This window comes from Hevea brasiliensis, unplaced genomic scaffold (genome assembly GCF_030052815.1).
Source record: "Hevea brasiliensis isolate MT/VB/25A 57/8 unplaced genomic scaffold, ASM3005281v1 Scaf213, whole genome shotgun sequence".
Taxonomy (NCBI): domain Eukaryota; kingdom Viridiplantae; phylum Streptophyta; class Magnoliopsida; order Malpighiales; family Euphorbiaceae; genus Hevea; species Hevea brasiliensis.
In genome coordinates this window covers 22883-43356 of record NW_026614711.1, presented here as the reverse complement: position 1 = coordinate 43356, position 20474 = coordinate 22883, and the positions used below count along the sequence as shown (strand labels likewise).

General features: G+C 31.8%; 1 protein-coding gene, 1 non-coding gene and 1 pseudogene across 2 annotated transcripts; 2 read left to right on the top strand and 1 right to left on the bottom strand.

The window, feature by feature from the left end:
- Positions 1-912: 912 nt before the first annotated feature.
- Positions 913-18023, bottom strand: LOC131176664 (uncharacterized mitochondrial protein AtMg00810-like; annotated as a pseudogene).
- LOC131176667 (small nucleolar RNA R71) lies at positions 12434-12541 on the top strand. Its single transcript, XR_009146623.1, has one exon. It is a non-coding gene; the product is annotated as a small nucleolar RNA R71 (small nucleolar RNA).
- A 245-nt stretch (positions 18024-18268) lies between the features above and the next one.
- Positions 18269-20066, top strand: LOC131176663 (tetrahydroberberine oxidase-like). Its single transcript, XM_058141734.1, has one exon. The coding sequence runs from the start codon at positions 18288-18290 to the stop codon at positions 19872-19874; it is 1587 nt and encodes a 528-aa protein (XP_057997717.1). The 5' UTR covers positions 18269-18287; the 3' UTR covers positions 19875-20066.
- Positions 20067-20474: the final 408 nt, after the last annotated feature.

Genomic DNA, 20474 nt, shown 5'->3' with positions numbered 1-20474 from the left:
ATACACAATTAATTGCAAATGATTAATAAAATTTATGTTAAAATCAGTCATTTTCTAACCATGCCATATATTTGTTAAATTAATTAATCAACCAATTATATTGTTTACACTGACTCTTAATAATACGTCTTTTTTTTAAGCCTTCCAATTATTTGTTTTTGGCCTTTTAAATTTTATTTAACGAGAACTCCAGCTAGGCTTAAGTATTGAGAAAAAGTTTTAAAATACAATTATTGTATATAAAATTATTTTATTATAATTATTGATTATTGATTATGTTACATCTAAGTCCCATCATAATTAAGAATTAAATTTTATTTATTATATATACAATAATTATATAAAATAATTCCTTTGGACTGATATTTATCACCAATATCCAAATCTTTTCCTCTAATGAAAGGGGAAAATTTTTAAAAAATAATTAGGATTTTTTTTTTAATTTCTGTCCAGTATTTTATTAAGGAAAGGAAAAAAATTATCTAGGTGAAATTTTATTTTATTTTATTATATTTTCTTAAAAAGTATTTTATGTTAAACGTTATGGATTCTATTTTTATCAATGGTAGTTTCTTAACTATATACGTTTAGCTATGATTGATATGACGTAATCATCAATCATAATTATATAGTATAGTTAATTATATTATTTGGTAATACAAAAAGATTTTAATGCAATGAAATGAAAATTAAATAATGTAACCAATTATTTTTAAAATAACGTAATGATAATTATATACAAAAATGAATATTATTACAAAATGAATAACGTGGAAATTGTGATTTATTTACTGAATCAGGTAAGCTGGTTTTTATATACATCAGAGTAGCTAGGCGGGAAAGAAAAGAAGAATTAGTTACAACAGTCAAAGTCAACAAAAGTTTGCTAACTGAATAAATAAAACTAATTTCTTAATTCTCTGGTAAGACCCCCCCGCAAGCTGGAGAATGTATATCTAACATTCCCAGCTTGAGCACCAATGTTTGAAAGGGTGAGACTGCAAGAGCCTTGGTGAAGATGTCAGCCAATTGAGCAGAAGAGGCCACAGGAAGCAAGTGAATCAATCCGGAAAGAACCTTCTCTCTAACAATATGACAGTCAAGTTCTATGTGTTTAGTTCTTTCATGAAAGGTGGGGTTAGCTGCAATATGAAGAGCTGATTGGTTGTCACAGTAAATGCTAGCAGGCATAGGATGAGAGACATGAAGATCTTTTAATAAGTAAACAATCCACTGAATTTCACAAGTAGTAGCTGCAAGAGCTCTATACTCTACTTCTGAAGATGATTTAGAGACAGTGGTTTGCTTTTTAGATTTCCAACTGATGAGAGAATCACCAAGGTAAATACTGAATCCTGTAACAGACCTCCTCGTATCCACGCAACCTGCCTAATCTGAGTCACTAAAGGCTTTGAGATGGATAGTTGAAGCAGAAGGAAAGAACAAGCCTTTACCAGGAGAACTTTTAATGTACCTCAAGACCCTGTGTAGAGCTTGAAGGTGTATCTCAGTAGGTTTAGAAAGAAATTGACTGAGTTGCTGAATGGCAAAAGTAATATTAGGTCTGGTTGTAGTGAGATAAAGCAACTTGCCTACCAATCTCCTATAAGAGGAAGAGTCAGGTAATGGATCTCCTAAATTGTTGCTAAGTTTAAGATGAGAATCCATTGGTGTTGTAGCAGGTTTGGCAGCCAAGTACCCTGTATCAAAGAGAATTTCCAATGCATATTTTCTTTGACAGATGGAAATTCCTGCTTTAGATCTTGCAATATCTAATCCCAAGAAAAATTTTAAATCACTTAAGTCCTTGATTTTGAAAGATTCATCAAGAAACTGCTTGATTCTATTAATTTCATCAATATCATTGCCTGCCAAGATAACATCATCAACATAAACTAAAATGGCAGTAAAAGAGCTGTCATGTTTATTAACAAAGAGAGAATAGTTTGATTTGGATTGACTATAACCACAGTTGATTAGCTTTTGAGATAACTTAGAATACCATTGTCTACTAGCCTATTTAAGACCATATAAAGACTTTCGGAGCTTGCAGACTTGATTTGACTTTGAAGAATTGAGACCAGGAGGGACAACCATATAAACCTCCTCATCAAGCTCCCCATGTAGAAATGCATTATTGACATCTAGCTGTTGAAGATGCCAATGGTTAATAGAAGCTAAGGCAAGCAACAATCTGATAGTAGTGAGTTTAGCAACTGGGGAGAAAGTGTCAAAATAATCCAGCCCTTCTAATATATTTGTTATATTTGTTATATTTAGATACAACACATACACCTTAACAAAATTATAATAATTTTGTCAAGACACACTAAATTATATATCCTACACACTTTCTACAAGCAATGTGAAATCCTAAATGACCAACCCCTTATGCATGAGGGCACCCAAAAAATATAATATAGCACCACACCACATAAAAGCACACTTAGTTTTTTTTTTTTAATTATTATTCACAGATAACACACTCTCAAACAGTACACCACACACACATAAGCATTGTTATATTTGTTTGTTATCTTCTCAGCAATAAATCTCTCTTAATGATAATAATAATAATAATAATAATAATAATAATAATAATAATAATAATAATAATAATAATAATAATAATAATAATAATAATAATAATAATAAATTTATTTAATTTATATTATTATTATTATTATTATTATTATTCACTAAATTTCTCTTAAATAATTTTTTATAAATTAATTCTTAACAACAATTTGTGCTATAACATTTCAATAAATCTGATAAAACAGATTAACGATAACAAATTATATATATAATAATTCATTTATTTTTCAAATTAAAAAATTTCATAATAATATTAATTTATTTTGCAACTATAATTAATTAATTTAAAAAAAATTATAATTTATAATTGCTTTCTAAAGAAAAAAATTAAAAAACACATGAAATTATTGTGAATTATATTTTTTATGATTAAAAATTGAGAAAGAAATTAAATTATATATTTATAAAACGTTATTTTATTAGATTGATTATTCAAAATCATAAACTAACATAATAAATTAAATGAATTTGTAAAATTTAAGAAATTACGTTTTAACAAAATGTTATAGTTTATGATTGCTTTTTTTTTTCTTAAAAAAATATTTTAAATAAATGCACATTAGGTAATTGTGAGTTATGGTTTTTAATATTTAAAAATTGTGAAAGAAATTAAATTATAAATTTATAAAACATCATTTTATTAGGTTGATTATTCAAAATCATAAATTAACATGTTAAATAAAGTGAAATTGAAAAATGTGAGAAATTTATTATATAAAACTAGTTTGAAATTTAAAATGAATGGATATATTAATATTTTATATTTCAGTTTATTAATTAAGTTTCATTTTATTTTTTCAGTTGATATAATTAATATTTTATTGAACTTTTATCTCTGCATTGTATCAAATTAAAAGTTGTCGTGCTGTTTGGTTCAATTTACTTTAGTATTAATGTTGATGTGGATTCATTATTCCTCAGCTTTATATAAATTTTTGTTATATTATTTTATATAAAATTACTTTTTAACAAAATTTTATAGTTTATGATTGCTATTGTCACCTTCGATATCATCAGCGCATTTTTATAAATTATATTCATCATTTGAAGGGAGACTTGACTTGCCATTGTGTATTCACCGAGACTTGACTTGACTTGACGAACCGAGATGACTTGCCGTGCTGTGGTGCATGTTGAGCGTGTTGTTTGGTTTCTATCACAAGTCTTCCTTTTTTTCAGTCTATATTCATATTATCAAATGCCATTATTTTCCACCACAAGCAAGATTTCTCTTTTATTTTATTATATCTTATTATTTAAGAAAACTGTTATGGGAGACCTTGAATTAAAAGTCAATCCCATCATCAATCATTTTAATAATAATAAAATATTAAAAATGGAAACATATACAATGAATATAGTTATATTTCTAATGTAATAATTAATAATTATATAAAAATATTAAATTAAAATTTCAAAAATATGTTAATTGGTTCAATCAAAACATAAAAATATAGGGAAAAAAATTTAAATTTTTTTAAAAAATAATAATAATAAATAGAAATACTAAATAAAGAGTGGTTCATGTCCCCTTTAACTGAAATACTAAATATAATTTTTTTTTTCTATTTTTGAGCAATTTAAAATGAAGATCTCTTAAACGCAGTTATATATATATTTTTAGCAATTTCTGTGGTGCGTGTTGTTTGGTTTCTATCACAAGTCTTCCTTTTTTTCAGTCTATATTCATTATCAAATGCCATTATTTTCCACCACAAGCAACACTTCTCTTTTATTTTATTATATCTTATTATTTAAGAAAACTGTTATGGGAGACCTTGAATTAAAAGTCAATCCCATCATCAATCATTTTAATAATAATAAAATATTTCTAATGTAATAATTAATAATTATATAAAAATATTAAATTAAAATTTCAAAAATATGTTAATTGGTTCAATCAAAACATAAAAATATAGGGAAAAAAATTTAAATTTAAAAAAAAATAAATAGAAATACTAAATCAATAGAAATACAAAAATATGTCCCCTTTACTCTTATATATATATATATATATATATATATATATATATATATATATATATATATATATATATATATATATATAATTTTCTATTAGCATTACTGATATTTTACTAGATCTTGGATTTTCGTGCATTGCATTAAATGACTGTCATGCTATTTGGCTTAGTTTACTTGACTATTAGTTTAATATGTTTCTTAAAAAAAAATCTACTACCAAATAAATAAATAAATAAAAATTAAATTTTATTGCATTTTGTCCATTTTATTTAATCCTTTTAATTTTATTAGAATTGACTAAAGTTTTTAAAGTAATTAAAATTTTATCTAATTTTCATTATTTGAATTTGAAATTTTATTTTTTAACTTTTTTATAATTATCATTGAAAATCCAATATTATTGTATTTATCCTTCTTCCATAATTTTTATTTTGATAATGATGTGTCCCAACCGCAAGTGCACGGGTCGTTCAAGTAGTATAGAAAAAGATATCGTTCTCACGAGGAGTTGTGTTAATGATTGAATTTTTGATGTAAAATAAAATATGTTAAAATTGTATTTTAATCAAATTGATAAAAGAAATTTAGGAATTTGAAGCATAAGGTATGAAAATGCAAAACTAAATTCAAACAATGACTAATTTAATAATTCGCAAAATAAAGAAATTGATAATAATGAAAATTAATAAAATGAGATTAAACTAAACTCTCAAAAGTAAAATTCCAAGCAATAATTGATGAAAGACGATTCTGGAGTTAAGGGTTCATATTTAAGTCATTTTGGGATTTTTCCTAGCTAGCCCAATCCATGAAATTTATGGGTTTAAAGGAGATTAATTCTAAAATCCCTTGAAAACTCTTTCGAGTGAGACAAAGAGTGCCTTAATTAACTTAATCCTACTTTCGTGGAGTTAAAATTAACCAAGACCCATTAGGTTCTTTAATCAATCTATTAAAACCCTCTTAACCCTTAGTCTATTTCTAGATCTAAGTTGATTAAGTCCAATTTCTTGATTAACTATCACTTGGTTTTCTCCTTTCGGTGCTTCAACCAAGGATTAAGAACATAACTTAATGGGGCCCTTCATTAAGCATGTGAATAAGCACACAAGAAATGGATTAAACCTCATAAATTCATTAAATTGGGACTAACCCAGTTCAAATCCACAAAAATAACTAAAATATTACATCCCTTACTCCAGAATCAAAGTAAAACTACTCACTATCCATAATAATTACAAGATATACTGAGTTTATATAGAAATAAAGCTTTAATCTAAGCTAAGAAACAAAAAGCTCAACACTAGAAATGTAGGAAAAATGTAAGAAAAGAAAGAAATCTCCAAATCTGATTGGAAATGGTGTGGGAGAGGTTTGTGACTCCTCAGCTGCTCCTCCTCTCTTCTCCCTTTTTAATTATTCCTCCTTGTCTCCTTTCTAAAATGGGAAATGAGGCTATTTATAGCATTTTCTGACATGGAGCCCTAAAATGGTGTGTTTTAGGAGGGATTTTCTGAGGGAATCTTCTGCCAGCTCATTAATGAAATCTTTGTGGATCGCATAAGTGGACTGCATAAGTCATGCACCCTTATGCGCTGATCGTTTCTAGCTCACTTATGCGAAACTGCATGACCAGGCGCATAGGTTATGCACAATTCCGTGAGATTGCATAAGGGGGCGTGAATCTGCATAAGCCATGCACTCTCCTTATGCACAATTCGGCAGGTATTGGAACAGTGATTTTTCTCCTTATGCAGATTTGCATGGCTTATGCGGCAAGTTATGCGCAATTTGGCCAATGCATATTTCAACTTTGAAACTTGTTTTTGGCATCTTTGGCTGTAGAGATCACTCCTCAATGACAAAATTTCTTTTTAGTCCATCAAAAATACCATTTTTCCTACAAAACAAAGTAAAACTTACAAATTAATCCAAAATTGACAATTATGAAAAACTAACTAAATAACTAATGAAATTAGATAAAAGTGACTAATAATCAAATAAAATGGCTATGAAATTAAACCTAAATGGTTATACAAAATGTATGCATCAAATACCCACAAACTCAAGCTTTTGCTTGTCCTCAAGCAAACTTTAAAATGTGATGCAAAATTTTTTTTTAGGGGTGCCTTATCCAAAGAGCTATGAAAATTACCTATTAAAGTAATTTAACACACCTTTAGCCACACCAACAATCCATATACCCATCCTTCAAAATGCAAAGAATCTAATGCTTATCCAAGCTTTCACCGCTTAGCCATCAAGTCAATTATCATTCAAAATCCCCAAACCAACCAATCAAAAGAGAAAGTCATGCTCAAAAGGAATTCTAGGACAATCAATAGGCAAAGTGTCTCTATATAGAATGATGGAATTAAATGAATGAATAGATAATTTTCCAATCCCATAGGCAAATTCCCTACTCCTATCTCCACTACTGTAGCAAGTACTATCAAGAGATCAAAGGTCTTTTTAGGGATGTAATGGGGCCATGGGGTTCAAAATGAGGCTAAGAAGAAATATGGGTAAAGAGGATTCAAAGCATGAGAATATTTTCAATTTTGAAACATAAGGTACACTTCTTATTTTATTATATTTTTTTCTTTTTCTCTTTTTTTTTTTATATATAGAGAGGGGAGAAATGCGCAATGAGAATTGTCAAGTGCTAGCATATTTTACAAAAAACATAAAAATGGAGGGACATTTTGATACTTTAAACTTGTATTTTGCATTTTCTTTTGATGCTTGTCCCTAAAATTGCCACCCCCAAACTCATTTCTTTTAATACTTTGGGTGGATTTCTTTCAATTTGAATGACAATAATGAAAAACACATATTCTAGCACTTTTACAAGATGACAAGCATTTCTTCTCCCTTTTATTGTATATATTTTTTCTTCTCTTTTCTTTTCTTTTTCTCTTTTTTTTTTTACGTACCTAATATTGTAAATAATTATTCTCATGAAAAGTGTTGGAGTGTTTGGTTCATTGGCTAGGTAGCAATAAGGGATTCAAGAAAAATTAGGGATAAAAAGGCTCAAAAGGGGTTTGCAAGGGTCAATTTTAATTAGGAAAAGGGCCAAAGGTTTAAAATGAGAAGGTTTAAATCAAAGAATGCCTAATCATCTCTCTTTTCAAGTACAAGCTGGTATTTCACCTTGAAAGGTTTAGAAAATTTGTTCTAGGATTGGTGAGACATCATTTGACTACCTTATATCCAATAACTCCCTCTAAACACTCCAATCTCTAAAGGACTAGTTGGGTGGCTTTTTGGCTAAGAAGATATAGGCAAGGGATAGACACTTCAAAGCTTTGCACCTCTTAGGAAACTTTCAATCCACAAACCCAACTAAAGGTAAGTCAAATCACTCTCATAGGCAACTTTTCAATACTCAAGGGATTTGGCAAAAGATTTTAATGCATGATGCATGATTCCTAAAAATGAGCAATGCATTAACTAAATAAAACAAATCTATTTGTAATATCTATATGGTATGATTCCTAGATAATGTGTAATGTATGTATATATGTACAATATAATGTATGCAATCTAATTACAATGTATGTGTATGCTAATGAAATGGAATGAATTTTTTTTTTTTTACTATTTCCTATATTAAAATGTGAAAACTTTTTGCAAAAATCAAAATTAAAACATTAATGCATACCCCCAAACTCAAAATTGGACATTGTCCTCAATGTCTAAGGTAGTGCATAGTGAAATTCAAGTTAAAAATGAATAACCAGGTATTAGTGAAATGAAAAGCAAATGTGAAAGGTTACCTGGCATAGGACAGTGATTTAGCAGCTAAAATATGAATTCTAGAGATGATGGTGATGCATAAAAAAGTTGCACAAGTTATGCAGAATAAATGCTGTATAGAACAGGTGCATAAGGAGAGTGCATAAGCTGTGCAGTATGGCATGAGTTGTATAAGGGACTGCACAGGCTATGCAGAACATTTGCAGAAGGAGTTTCACAGCCTGTGCAGTATATTGAAAAGCTGCAACATAATGATATATCAAGGAAAAATGTGCAAACACCAGCAGAGGTATGTAAATATATACAGTGCATAAGCAGGCACAAGTTGCATACAAACTGCACAAAACCTTGAAATGAGTTGCATAAATAACTACACAAGTTGTGCAGTGGACTAAAAACTGCAGCAAAATTATATAATAGAAAAAAAAATGAAAAGAATTGTGGGTCAGGAAAAGCAAGTTAAATTTGTTCCAGCAACCTTAAAAATGTAAACACTGTATATAAAGGGAAACTACTAGAAGCTAAACAAGAATAGATCAAGAATCAATCTATTTTTTATGGCTTTACCCTTGTCTAAATGGTCTGCTGCTGAACTAGATGGGGGTGCTGCTGTTGAGGTGGTGGCTGGGATGGAGGTGATAGTGCACAAGTTATGCAGGTCCTCATGCAAGTTTCGGCAAAAATGAAATAACAGTAAGTTGAGTGGTGCGAAACTGCATAAGTTATGCACTAAGTTGTGCAGGTTTCGATAGAAAATGGGAGTCTGAAAAACTGGTTGTGCAAGAGTGCATAACTTATGCGCTTGGTCATGCAGGTTTCAGCTGAAATTTGTAGTGGAAAAAGTCAGTTATGCAGAAGTGCATGACCTATGCATTGCCTTATGCAAGTTTCGGCAGATTTTGATTTCCAGAATTTGTGGTTATGCGAAAGTGCATAACTTATGCACTCCGCTTATGCACCTCTCGGCAGGTTTTGGAATTCAGAGTTGGTGGTTATGCGGAAGTGCATAAGTCATGCACACTCCTTATGCAAGTCTCGGCAGGTTTTGGTTTTTGGAGAGTGTGGTCATGCGGAAGTGCATAAGCTATGCACTCTCCTTATGCAGGTCTCAGTGGAAAGAGAAAATGCAGGATTTGAAGTCATGCAGAAGTGCATAAGTCATGCGCTCCTCTTATGCAAGTCTTGGCAGATATGAAATTTGACAAAATGTGGCTATGCAGAGTTGCATAAGCTATGCTCATCCTTATGCAGTTTGCAACAGAAGTGAAAAATGGCAAGAATTGTGGTTATGCAGTATTGCATTAGCTATGCAGTTATTTATGCAGTTTTTAGCAAAATGAGAAAATGGCAAGATTTGTGATCTAAAAGCTGCACAAGCTATGCAATTGCTTATGCACAATTCAACAAGATTGAGATTACAATTGAAAATGATTTGCAAGTGTGGAAAATACCCTAGAATGAAAAAATATAATTCCATGAAGCATAAACCATGAGAAATTTTCACCAAAAACACATCAATATATACAAAGTCCATCAAAATTGCATCACACAAGCTTGTAGAAGTGGATCCTGCATAAAAGGCATTTGTGAATCATGCCATTTCAATGAAATTCTGCAAATTAGCATTTGACACATTAAAACTCAATAAAATCTGCATAAAGTTGCATCTATCCACAAATGAGAATGGACTCCCCAAGTTTTGCCAAGAAAAATGCAGCATTTCCACCTTAAATCCCACAACCCAAATAAGCTCAAAACTGCAAAAATGACTCACTTACCACCATATTAACATTATAAGCACAAATACTTAAAAGTTACACAACCAACCTCACCAAGAAACATAAACCATCTGCTGCAGACCCCTCCTTTGCTGCAAAATTTCATTTTTTTTTCTCTGCATAAACCAGGAGGCAAACCTTCCTCCATTGAAATACATCTACAAGGGACAAGATTCAACAATGTCAAAAATTGAATTTGGGGAGATTCAAGATAAAAACAAAAGCAATGTAAATAAAAGTAAATCAACAAAAAAGAAAATAAAAGAACTTAGGGTGCCTCCCAAGAGCGCTAATTTATGGTCCTTAGCTTGACCCTTTTCATGCTTCATGGTGGTTGAAATTGGAATTTATTGCCTCTGTTTCCAATAGGTGCTTCAATGAATCTATACTTCATTTTCTTTCCATCATATGAGAAGATTCTTGTTGCTTTGTCTAAAAATCCAACCATTTCTTTCTTGACAACCTTTGGTGCATCTTTTTCTTTGAGAGATGGTTGCTTGACCTCACTTTTCTCCACTTGCTCAAGTTGAAAGATTGGTGCCATATGACAAGGTGGATTACTCTTCAAATATTGTGCAAATACAGCCTCTTTTGGATTTTCATTATTGATAGTCCCTTCATGGACAAAACAACTTTCAAGATAAGCCTTTGGATAGCTCTTTCTAAAATGCTCTTTTGCTAACTCATCAACTATATCAATTTTCAAACAAGAGTCTACATCTTCATGTTGCTTCTTTTTCTCATTGCCAATATTGAAGACTAACTGATCCTCTCCGACTCTAAGAGTAAGCTTTTCACCTTTCACGTCAATCAAAGCACCAGCTGTAGCTAGGAAAGGCCTCCCCAAAATGATTGGGATATTAGAATCCTCTTCCATGTCCAAGATGACAAAGTCAACAGGTATATAGAATTTCCCAACCTTCAAAGGCACATTCTCTAAAATTCCTTCAGGATACTTAATTGATCTGTCAGCTAACTGAAGAGAAATGTGGGTTGGCTTAAGATCTCCCATATTGAGCTTCTCATAAATGGAGAGGGGCATAAGGCTAACACTAGCCCCTAGATCACATAAAGCTTTTGTAGAACATGATTCCCCAATGTGGCATGGAATTGAAAAACTCCCTGGATCTTTGAGCTTTGGAGGAAGTTTCCTTTGGAGGATAGCACTGCATTCCTCAGTTAAGGCTACAGTCTCATAATCTTCAAGTCTTCTTTTGTTTGAGAGAATTTCTTTCAGAAACTTAGCAAAAGAAGGCATTTGGGAAAGAGCATCGATAAAAGGCACATTTATATATAGCTTCTTCAAAACCTCTAAGAACTTCCCAAATTGCTTATCAAGCTTGGCTTTTTGAAATCTCTGTGGAAAGGGAAGCTGTGGCTTGTAAGGCTCTGGAAGTATGTATTTCTCTTCTTTCTCTTCAACCTCCTCTTTACCTTTTTCTGCACTCTCTTGTTTTTCATCTCCCTCGACATCTTTCTCATTTTCTCTCTTCTCAACTTTTTCACTCTTCTCAGTATGCATTATTTTACCACTCCTCAGTGTGATGGCATGACATTGCTCCCTTGGATTTTCTGTTTGACTAGGAAGTTTCCCCATAGAATTTGTACTTGATGAGCATGCTTGTTGTGCAATCTGATTTTCTAGCATCCTATTGTGTGTTTGCATTTGTTCCAGCCTTGCCTTCATCTCTCTTATCTCTTCATCATGCTTAGTTTGATTAGCAAGAATTTGTTGTAATAAAGCCTTTGTGGTGGAACTTTGTTCTTGCTGTTTTGGTAGAGGTGCAGGATTTGCATTCTTTTGCTGAAAACTAGGTGGTGGTTGCCAAGGTTGTTGGTATTGATGCCCTTGTTGTTGTGGTGAAAAGTTCTGAGTTGAAGCTTGATTTTGCTGATTCCCCCATGAAAAATTAGGATGATTCCTCCAAGCATATGAAGGATAATCTACTCCATAGCTCATTGTTCCTTCTGCATAAGTAACTTGTTGAGAACTTCCAGAGCATGATGATGAACTAACTAGCATGCTTAAATCCTCCATTTTCTTAGCAAGGACATTAGTGAGTGCATCAAATTTGGCATTGATCATGTTGAATGGATCAAGCTCATACATTCCAGCAACTTGCCTTTTTTGAGTTGGAGTTGACCCTCTTGGACTACTCCATAGATGACTGTTCTTTGCTATTTTCTCTAACAACTCATAAGCTTCATCTTCATGCTTAATGATGAATTCCCCTCCAGTTTGAGCATCAATGATTCCTCTGATAGCAGGAGTGACATTTGTGTAAAAATTCTGGTTTATCATCCATTTAGGAATAGCATGATGTGGACATTGTCTCTCCAATTCCTTCCATCTCATCCATGACTCATAAAGAGTCTCATCTTCTCTTGGTCTAAAAGCAACCATTTGATTCCTCAACTCTTGAGTTTTTCCAGGTGGAAAGTATTGGGCAAGAAATGCATCAGTGAGCTGCTCCCAATTTGTAATTGAGTTGTAAAGTAAAGAATCAAGCCAATCCAATGCTCTATCTTTCAAAGAGAATGGAAACAATTTTAGCCTTGCTGCATCATCAGACACTCCTGGTTGCTTTTGCATGTCACAGATCATAACAAACTTCTTAAGATGAGTATGAGGATTTTCTGAAGGATGACCTCCAAATTGAGAATTCTGAATCATTTGTAGTACTCCAAAATCCATCTTATAACTATTTGCATCAATTCTTGGTCTTGCTATACTCTCTCTTAAATCATCAAAATGAGGAAATGCGTGATCCATCATACTTCCCTTAGGCACATTAGCATTTACAACTTCTTCACCATGAGCTGCATTTTCATTGTTTCGATCATTTTCAGCATTATCACCACCGATTCCAACTCTTTCTTCAGCCATTTCTTGTTCAATTTCAGCTGCTCTCAATGCTTCTTTTCTTCTTCTGGTTTCTTTCTTGTTGGCTCTACAAAACTTCTCAATTTCAGGATTAAATAATAAGGATGTGTCACTTGTGCTTCTAGCTCTTCTCATAAAAGATTAAGAGTACCTAAAAAAGAACAAACAAACACAAAATGAAAAGATAACAAAGATAAAACTATAAACACTAAAATAATCAAGAATTCAATCTTAAACAAACAACTCCCCGGCAACGGCGCCAAAAACTTGATGTGTCCCAACCGCAAGTGCACGGGTCGTTCAAGTAGTATAGAAAAAGATATCGTTCCCACGAGGAGTTGTGTTAATGATTGAATTTTTGATGTAAAATAAAATATGTTAAAATTGTATTTTAATCAAATTGATAAAAGAAATTTAGGAATTTGAAGCATAAGGTATGAAAATGCAAAACTAAATTCAAACAATGACTAATTTAATAATTCGCAAAATAAAGAAATTGATAATAATGAAAATTAATAAAATGAGATTAAACTAAACTCTCAAAAGTAAAATTCCAAGCAATAATTGATGAAAGACGATTCTGGAGTTAAGGGTTCATATTTAAGTCATTTTGGGATTTTTCCTAGCTAGCCCAATCCATGAAATTTATGGGTTTAAAGGAGATTAATTCTAAAATCCCTTGAAAACTCTTTCGAGTGAGACAAAGAGTGCCTTAATTAACTTAATCTTACTTTCGTGGAGTTAAAATTAACCAAGACCCATTAGGTTCTTTAATCAATCTATTAAAACCCTCTTAACCCTTAGTCTATTTCTAGATCTAAGTTGATTAAGTCCAATTTCTTGATTAACTATCACTTGGTTTTCTCCTTTCGGTGCTTCAACCAAGGATTAAGAACATAACTTAATGGGGCCCTTCATTAAGCATGTGAATAAGCACATAAGAAATGGATTAAACCTCATAAATTCATTAAATTGGGACTAACCCAGTTCAAATCCACAAAAATAACTAAAATATTACATCCCTTACTTCAGAATTAAAGTAAAACTACTCACTATCCATAATAATTACAAGATATACTGAGTTTATATGGAAATAAAGCTTTAATCTAAGCTAAGAAACAAAAAGCTCAACACTAGAAATGTAGGAAAAATGTAAGAAAAGAAAGAAATCTCCAAATCTGATTGGAAATGGTGTGGGAGAGGTTTGTGACTCCTCAGCTGCTCCTCCTCTCTTCTCCCTTTTTAATTATTCCTCCTTGTCTCCTTTCTAAAATGGGAAATGAGGCTATTTATAGCATTTTCTGACATGGAGCCCTAAAATGGTGTGTTTTAGGAGGGATTTTCTGAGGGAATCTTCTGCCAACTCATTAATGAAATCTTTGTGGGACTGCATAAGTGGACTGCATAAGTCATGCAGTCCCTTATGCGCGCTGGTTTTGGCTCACTTATGCGAAATCAGATGACCAGGCGCATAGGTTATGCACAATTCCGTGAGATTGCATAAGGGGGCGTGAATCTGCATAAGCCATGCACTCTCCTTATGCACAATTCGGCAGGTATTAGAACAGTGATTTTTCTCCTTATGCAGATTTGCATGGCTTATGCGGCAAGTTATGCGCAATTTGGCCAATGCATATTTCAACTTTGAAACTTGTTTTTGGCATCTTTGGCTGTAGAGATCACTCCTCAATGACAAAATTTCTTTTTAGTCCATCAAAAATACCATTTTTCCTACAAAACAAAGTAAAAATTACAAATTAATCCAAAATTGACAATTATGAAAAACTAACTAAATAACTAATGAAATTAGCTAAAAGTGACTAATAATCAAATAAAATGGCTATGAAATTAAACCTAAATGGTTATGCAAAATGTATGCATCAGATAATTATCTTTTCAATAAGCCTAAAAAAATATTAGTTGACATAATGGAGGAGAGTGTATATATATATATATATATATATATATTCAATGGAGGCATGAGGGATCAAATAATAACTAGCGGATTAAAATAGATAAATGAGAATAATTAAATTCAAGATTTCTCTTTTTTTTTTTTCACTTTTAAAGTAGAGAAAAACTAATTAAACTATTTGTGATTGGCATTAATTGATATATTCCTTTTGTTGATACTTCAACTTTTGAGGAGACCTTGGCTTTACGTCAATTATATAAAATTAAAAATTTTTTATATCATTTGATTCATTTTCTATAATATTATGATATAAATTTTTTGTGTATTTTTTTAACAAATTTAAATGAGGATATCTTAAACACGGTAATAGACAAATAATAATATAAATAAATAAAATCCAATGTTTTCATAATTCATTTTTAAATCGAATTGGCATTAAAATTTGAAAAAGTTTAATTAAGGTTATTGAAATTCATAGTAAATTTATCTTTATCATAAAATTTAATTGAATTACTCATGTAATGAGTTGCCCCTTATTAACCTTATTCGATACGTCAAGGTTAACTATTAACTCCCATTAACCATTTACCCATTATACACAAATTTATTAATCTAGAGAGGAGTGAAGTAATGGCATGTAATAAAAAATCCCTTACGGAGATGTTACTCTTATGACTGCTATAAATAATATATTATTTTAATAAACATATTATTATAATAAAAAATATTTTTTAAATATTATTGTAATAAAAAATTTTTATCAAGCTGTTAAAATTACAAATTTAATTTACATCTTTAATTCATATAGGCATACAAACACATTAATTAAATATGATAAATACATTTCAAAATAGTTACCATCTTCAATGAAAGTGCACGTTTATTGAGCGTATTTTTTGGTTTTATAGCTATCATTTGTGCCAAATATTTTTCTCTTCTTCTACTCTATATTTATTATCAAATTATTTTCTACAAAAAGCAACACTTCTCTTTTACTTTATTTTCATATTATTTATGAAATTAATTATATTTTTTCCCCTTTTATGAGAGACCTTGACTTGAAGTTTATCAATTCACAATATATATTTTGTGTGTGTAAATTAAATAATTTCATATAGATTACCTCTTAATTAAAAAAATAGATTATTCACTAAAATTCTCTTAAATAATTTTATATAAGTTAGTTCTTTGCCTTATGATTTTGAGAGTTTAAATTCATTTGTAAAGTAAATTAATGATGGTCAATTGTATTAAATTGTGATACCACAAATTGATTTTTTTTAAATAAAAAAAATTCATAATAAAAAATTATAAAAATTAACTGTATAAGGCGTGCTAGATGGTTTTGGTAGTCCTTTGCACAAAGTCGGTCTTTCTTCTTCCCTAATAATCACAATCAAGAAAAGTCTTCACGCGTAAAGATGACATTTCTTAATCACAAATCATATTCCTCATGTTAAGGGAGATTTGACTTGCCATTGTGTTGTTTGTTTTTCACTCTTAACTATCATAATCAAAATCTATAATTTTTTAATATTCATAATCATACATTTTATTATTTACCACATGTTGTAAGACTTCTCTTTTGCATAAATAAAATAATTTCATACCTATGAACCGTGTTATTTAATTTTGAATGCTATCAAATATTAATCAAATGGCTTACTTTTTCTTTTTCCCTTGTCACAAGTTGAAGTAGTCTTCATCATACTTCATTTTTCAAAGGATTACTTGAATTTATGCAATAAGAAAATAAATATCACCAAATAATAAAGAAAATTTACCAAACAATAACGGCCCCTTAGAATACAATATTGAGCTGCAACTTCTCTTCTACCAAGATTAACTTGATATACTAAGTAATCATGCTAATTAGCGCTATAATGAATATTGTGCACTGTGAAAATATGTAAACTATAAAGAAACAAAGCAAACACACAAAACACCAATATTTACATGGTTCATCCTCTTAACATAGAGCTACATCGACGGGCATGCCATCTTCCACTATCATCAATAATAAATCATCAATTACAAGTTCATAGCTATACTATCCATCAACCCAATTACATCCAAGATAACCCATACTACATCACTGCTCATAGCAAATACATTAGTTAGTCATCTCATCCTCCTCTAGATATAACTCAATATATTTACTATTACAACACTACACCACAAAGGGTGTCTTCAATTATATGGGCAATAGCCCTCTTACCAATGGACAAGAATTCCTTCCTCTTGAATTCTATGTCCTGTCTCCACCTTAGGTTGAAGCCTCTTTTCACTGCAATGGGCAAAAGCTCCTCATCAATGGGCAGAGCCAAATCCGCAGTAATTGGCAAAACCCTTCTCTACAATGAGCGACGGCCTCACTCCTCTCTTCAATGGGCAAAAGTCAAATAACCTTTTCCATCATTCTACTATTTATAGTGTTAATTCCCTCAATCCTTATCTGATTAGGAGTCCCACTCAATTTAGGAATAACACTAAAATATTTCTCCCACTCAAATTAGAAAAAAATCTCTCTCCAAATCCCATTAGGATTTTGAGTCATAATTCTAATAATGAATTATCCTATTCATCTACATTTTTAAACTTCTATTGGCTAAACTGTATGTGTTGGATCTAAACTCTCTTCGTGGACTTTATCATTTCTTTCAATCTTGTGTTGTATGTGTTGTATTCTAAAATTTCTCCCTACTACTACTATGCTCATTTGACTACTAGCCAATGAGGTTGGCTGTTGTTTGTCATCGTATCTGCATCAGAACAATCCGACGTATACTGGAGCTTTTTACAAAGAAGGGATTGAATATCTCTATAATTTTTATAACGTGAATTGGGTATAATATTCCACATGCTTAATTTTTAATTTTCAAGTCACTTTCAAAAACCATCGAGCTAGGCCTTTTCAATGTCACAAAACATCATCAAATAGCCTCTGAAATATTCCTCTCCTCACTCATGAAATACTAAATTTGCTCTCCATTATTAAAGCTGCATTACTAACAAAGAAACATATGCGTTGCTTTGCAATCAAATCAAACCTGAAGCTACTGGTTGATTCTTGAATGGCACAAGAACCACCGCCTAAAGACATTTATCCTTATACCGACGATTACCCGAAGCATATTGTCAATGATTCCTGTTCCAACCATGGAGGAATTGAAATATTTGCTGATGATCTCAACAAGAAAATGTGTATATGCCAGTGGTTATCTAAGAATCTTTTCTAGATTTTCAACTTTGAATTTTCCATTCTTTCAATGTATAGAGATCATTCTTCAAAAGGAAAGTGGGTGTCTAATCGCTATAAAATATCAAATGTCTCTCATTGATCTCTCAGAAAGGAGACAGAGCAAAAATGGCAATGTCAATCTCTGTTATTCTTTCGTTACTTCTTACCCTTTTAGTCTCCTTTTCATCTGTGACTTCAGAATCAGTTGATGATAGCTTTTTGCAGTGCATTTCTTCTCATTCACAGAATCATTCCAAGCCAATTTCAAAATTTGTCCTTGCCAAAAATACCTCTGCTTACTCATATGTATTTCAATCCTCTGTTCGAAACCTCAGATTCTTGAACACTTCAACTCCGAAAACTGAATTTATTATCACCCCATTTAATGAATCTCATATCCAGGCTGCCATTGTTTGTGCCAAGGCATATGATATGCAGATAAGGATACGAAGTCGAGGTCATGATTATGAGGGCTCGTCTTATGTTTCTGAAGAAAAATTTGTGCTGATTGATCTTGTCAATCTGAGATCCATCAGTATTGACATAGAAAAGGAGAGTGCATGGGTTGAATCTGGTGCAACTCTAGGAGAGTTCTATTATAAAATTGTAGAGAAAAGCAATGTCTATGGCTTCGCAGCTGGTAGCTGTCCGACTGTAGGTGTTGGGGGACACATTAGTAGAGGAGGATTCGGGACCATATTCCGAAAGTACGGATTAGCAGCTGATACTGTTATTGATGCGAAGATAGTTGATGTTAATGGAAGAATTCTGGACAAAAAATCCATGGGAGAAGATCTTTTCTGGGCCATTAGAGGAGGAGGAGGAGCGAGCTTTGGAGTCATTTTTTCATGGAAAGTGAGGTTGGTTCAAATTCCTCCATCCGTAACAGTTTTTAAAGTTGCAAAAACCTTGGAACAAAGTGCAAGCAAGCTTCTTCCGAAGTGGCAAAGAATAGGAGATAAGCTTCCTGAAGACCTTTTCCTCCATGCAGCTACAGAAGTTGTGAATGCTAGCTCCAACAACAATAAAACTATTCGAGTCTCATTCGATTCATTGTATCTTGGAGAGGCAGGAAAACTTGTTCCCGTGATGCAAGATAATTTCCCAGAACTGGGTTTAAAGCTCGAAAACTGCACTGAAATGAGTTGGATTCAATCTGTCCTCTACTTTGCAGGTTTCTCAACAAGCGAATCGTCAGAACTTCTGCTTAACAGGACAGCTCAATTCAAGGGCTTCTTCAAAGCAAAATCAGATTATGTTAAGGAACCCATTTCAGAAACCGGATTGGAAGGGCTATACAAAAAGCTTCTTGAAGCAGAGACATCAGAACTGATCTTGACACCTTATGGAGGAAAGATGAGCGAGATTCAGGACTCAGAAACACCATTCCCTCACAGAAGAGGAAATATATACAAAATCCAATACATGGTAACTTGGGATAAGGAAGAGGAAACGGAGCAGCTTCTGCGGTGGATGAGAAGTCTGTACTCGTACATGGCACCATATGTGTCGAAGTCACCCAGAGCTGCCTACTTAAACTATAGGGATCTTGATCTTGGAAGGAACAAAAATGGCAACACCAGCTTTACACAAGCCAGTGTTTGGGGTTTGAAGTATTTCAAGAACAACTTTAAGAGATTAGTAAAAGTAAAGACTGAAACAGATCCTTCCAATTTCTTCAGGAATGAACAAAGCATTCCTGTGTTTCCATAAAAGGCACTAATTTCACATCAGTGACTACTTCTAGTTGTGTATGACATATACATCCCCTCCCCAAACTGCAAGTTCTATCTTCCATGTGTTAGTATATGTGCATTGTAGTTAATGTGTTAGTTACAAGTATTATCACTTAATACGTGTATATATTTTGTTATTAATAAAGGCGGCTTTATCTTTAATGTTCAATTTAATTTTAATGAATATTAATTAATAAAGATAAAGTCCATTAGACATATATGCATAGTAGTGAAAATTATAATATTGTTATCATTATAAGATTTTGACTGTATTATAGCATTGTTCAAAAAATATTCCTGGTCAATGTTATATCGAGACTGAATATTGATATAACTATTGAAATCAGTATACGTTGCATTCTTTTTTTTTTTTTTTATGAAAGGAAGCAGTAATCCTCATTAAGCTGAGGTATATGAGATACCTAGAACCAACGTGTAGGTGTTTGTGATGATAAGTTTACTGAACTGACCCGCACGAGGATTCCATATGAAAGTTTACCTGTGTCTATAGAAAGACTCGCATGATAGTCGTGTAAGTGATCTTTAGACTTGAGATATTAAGTTATCTTATATAGGA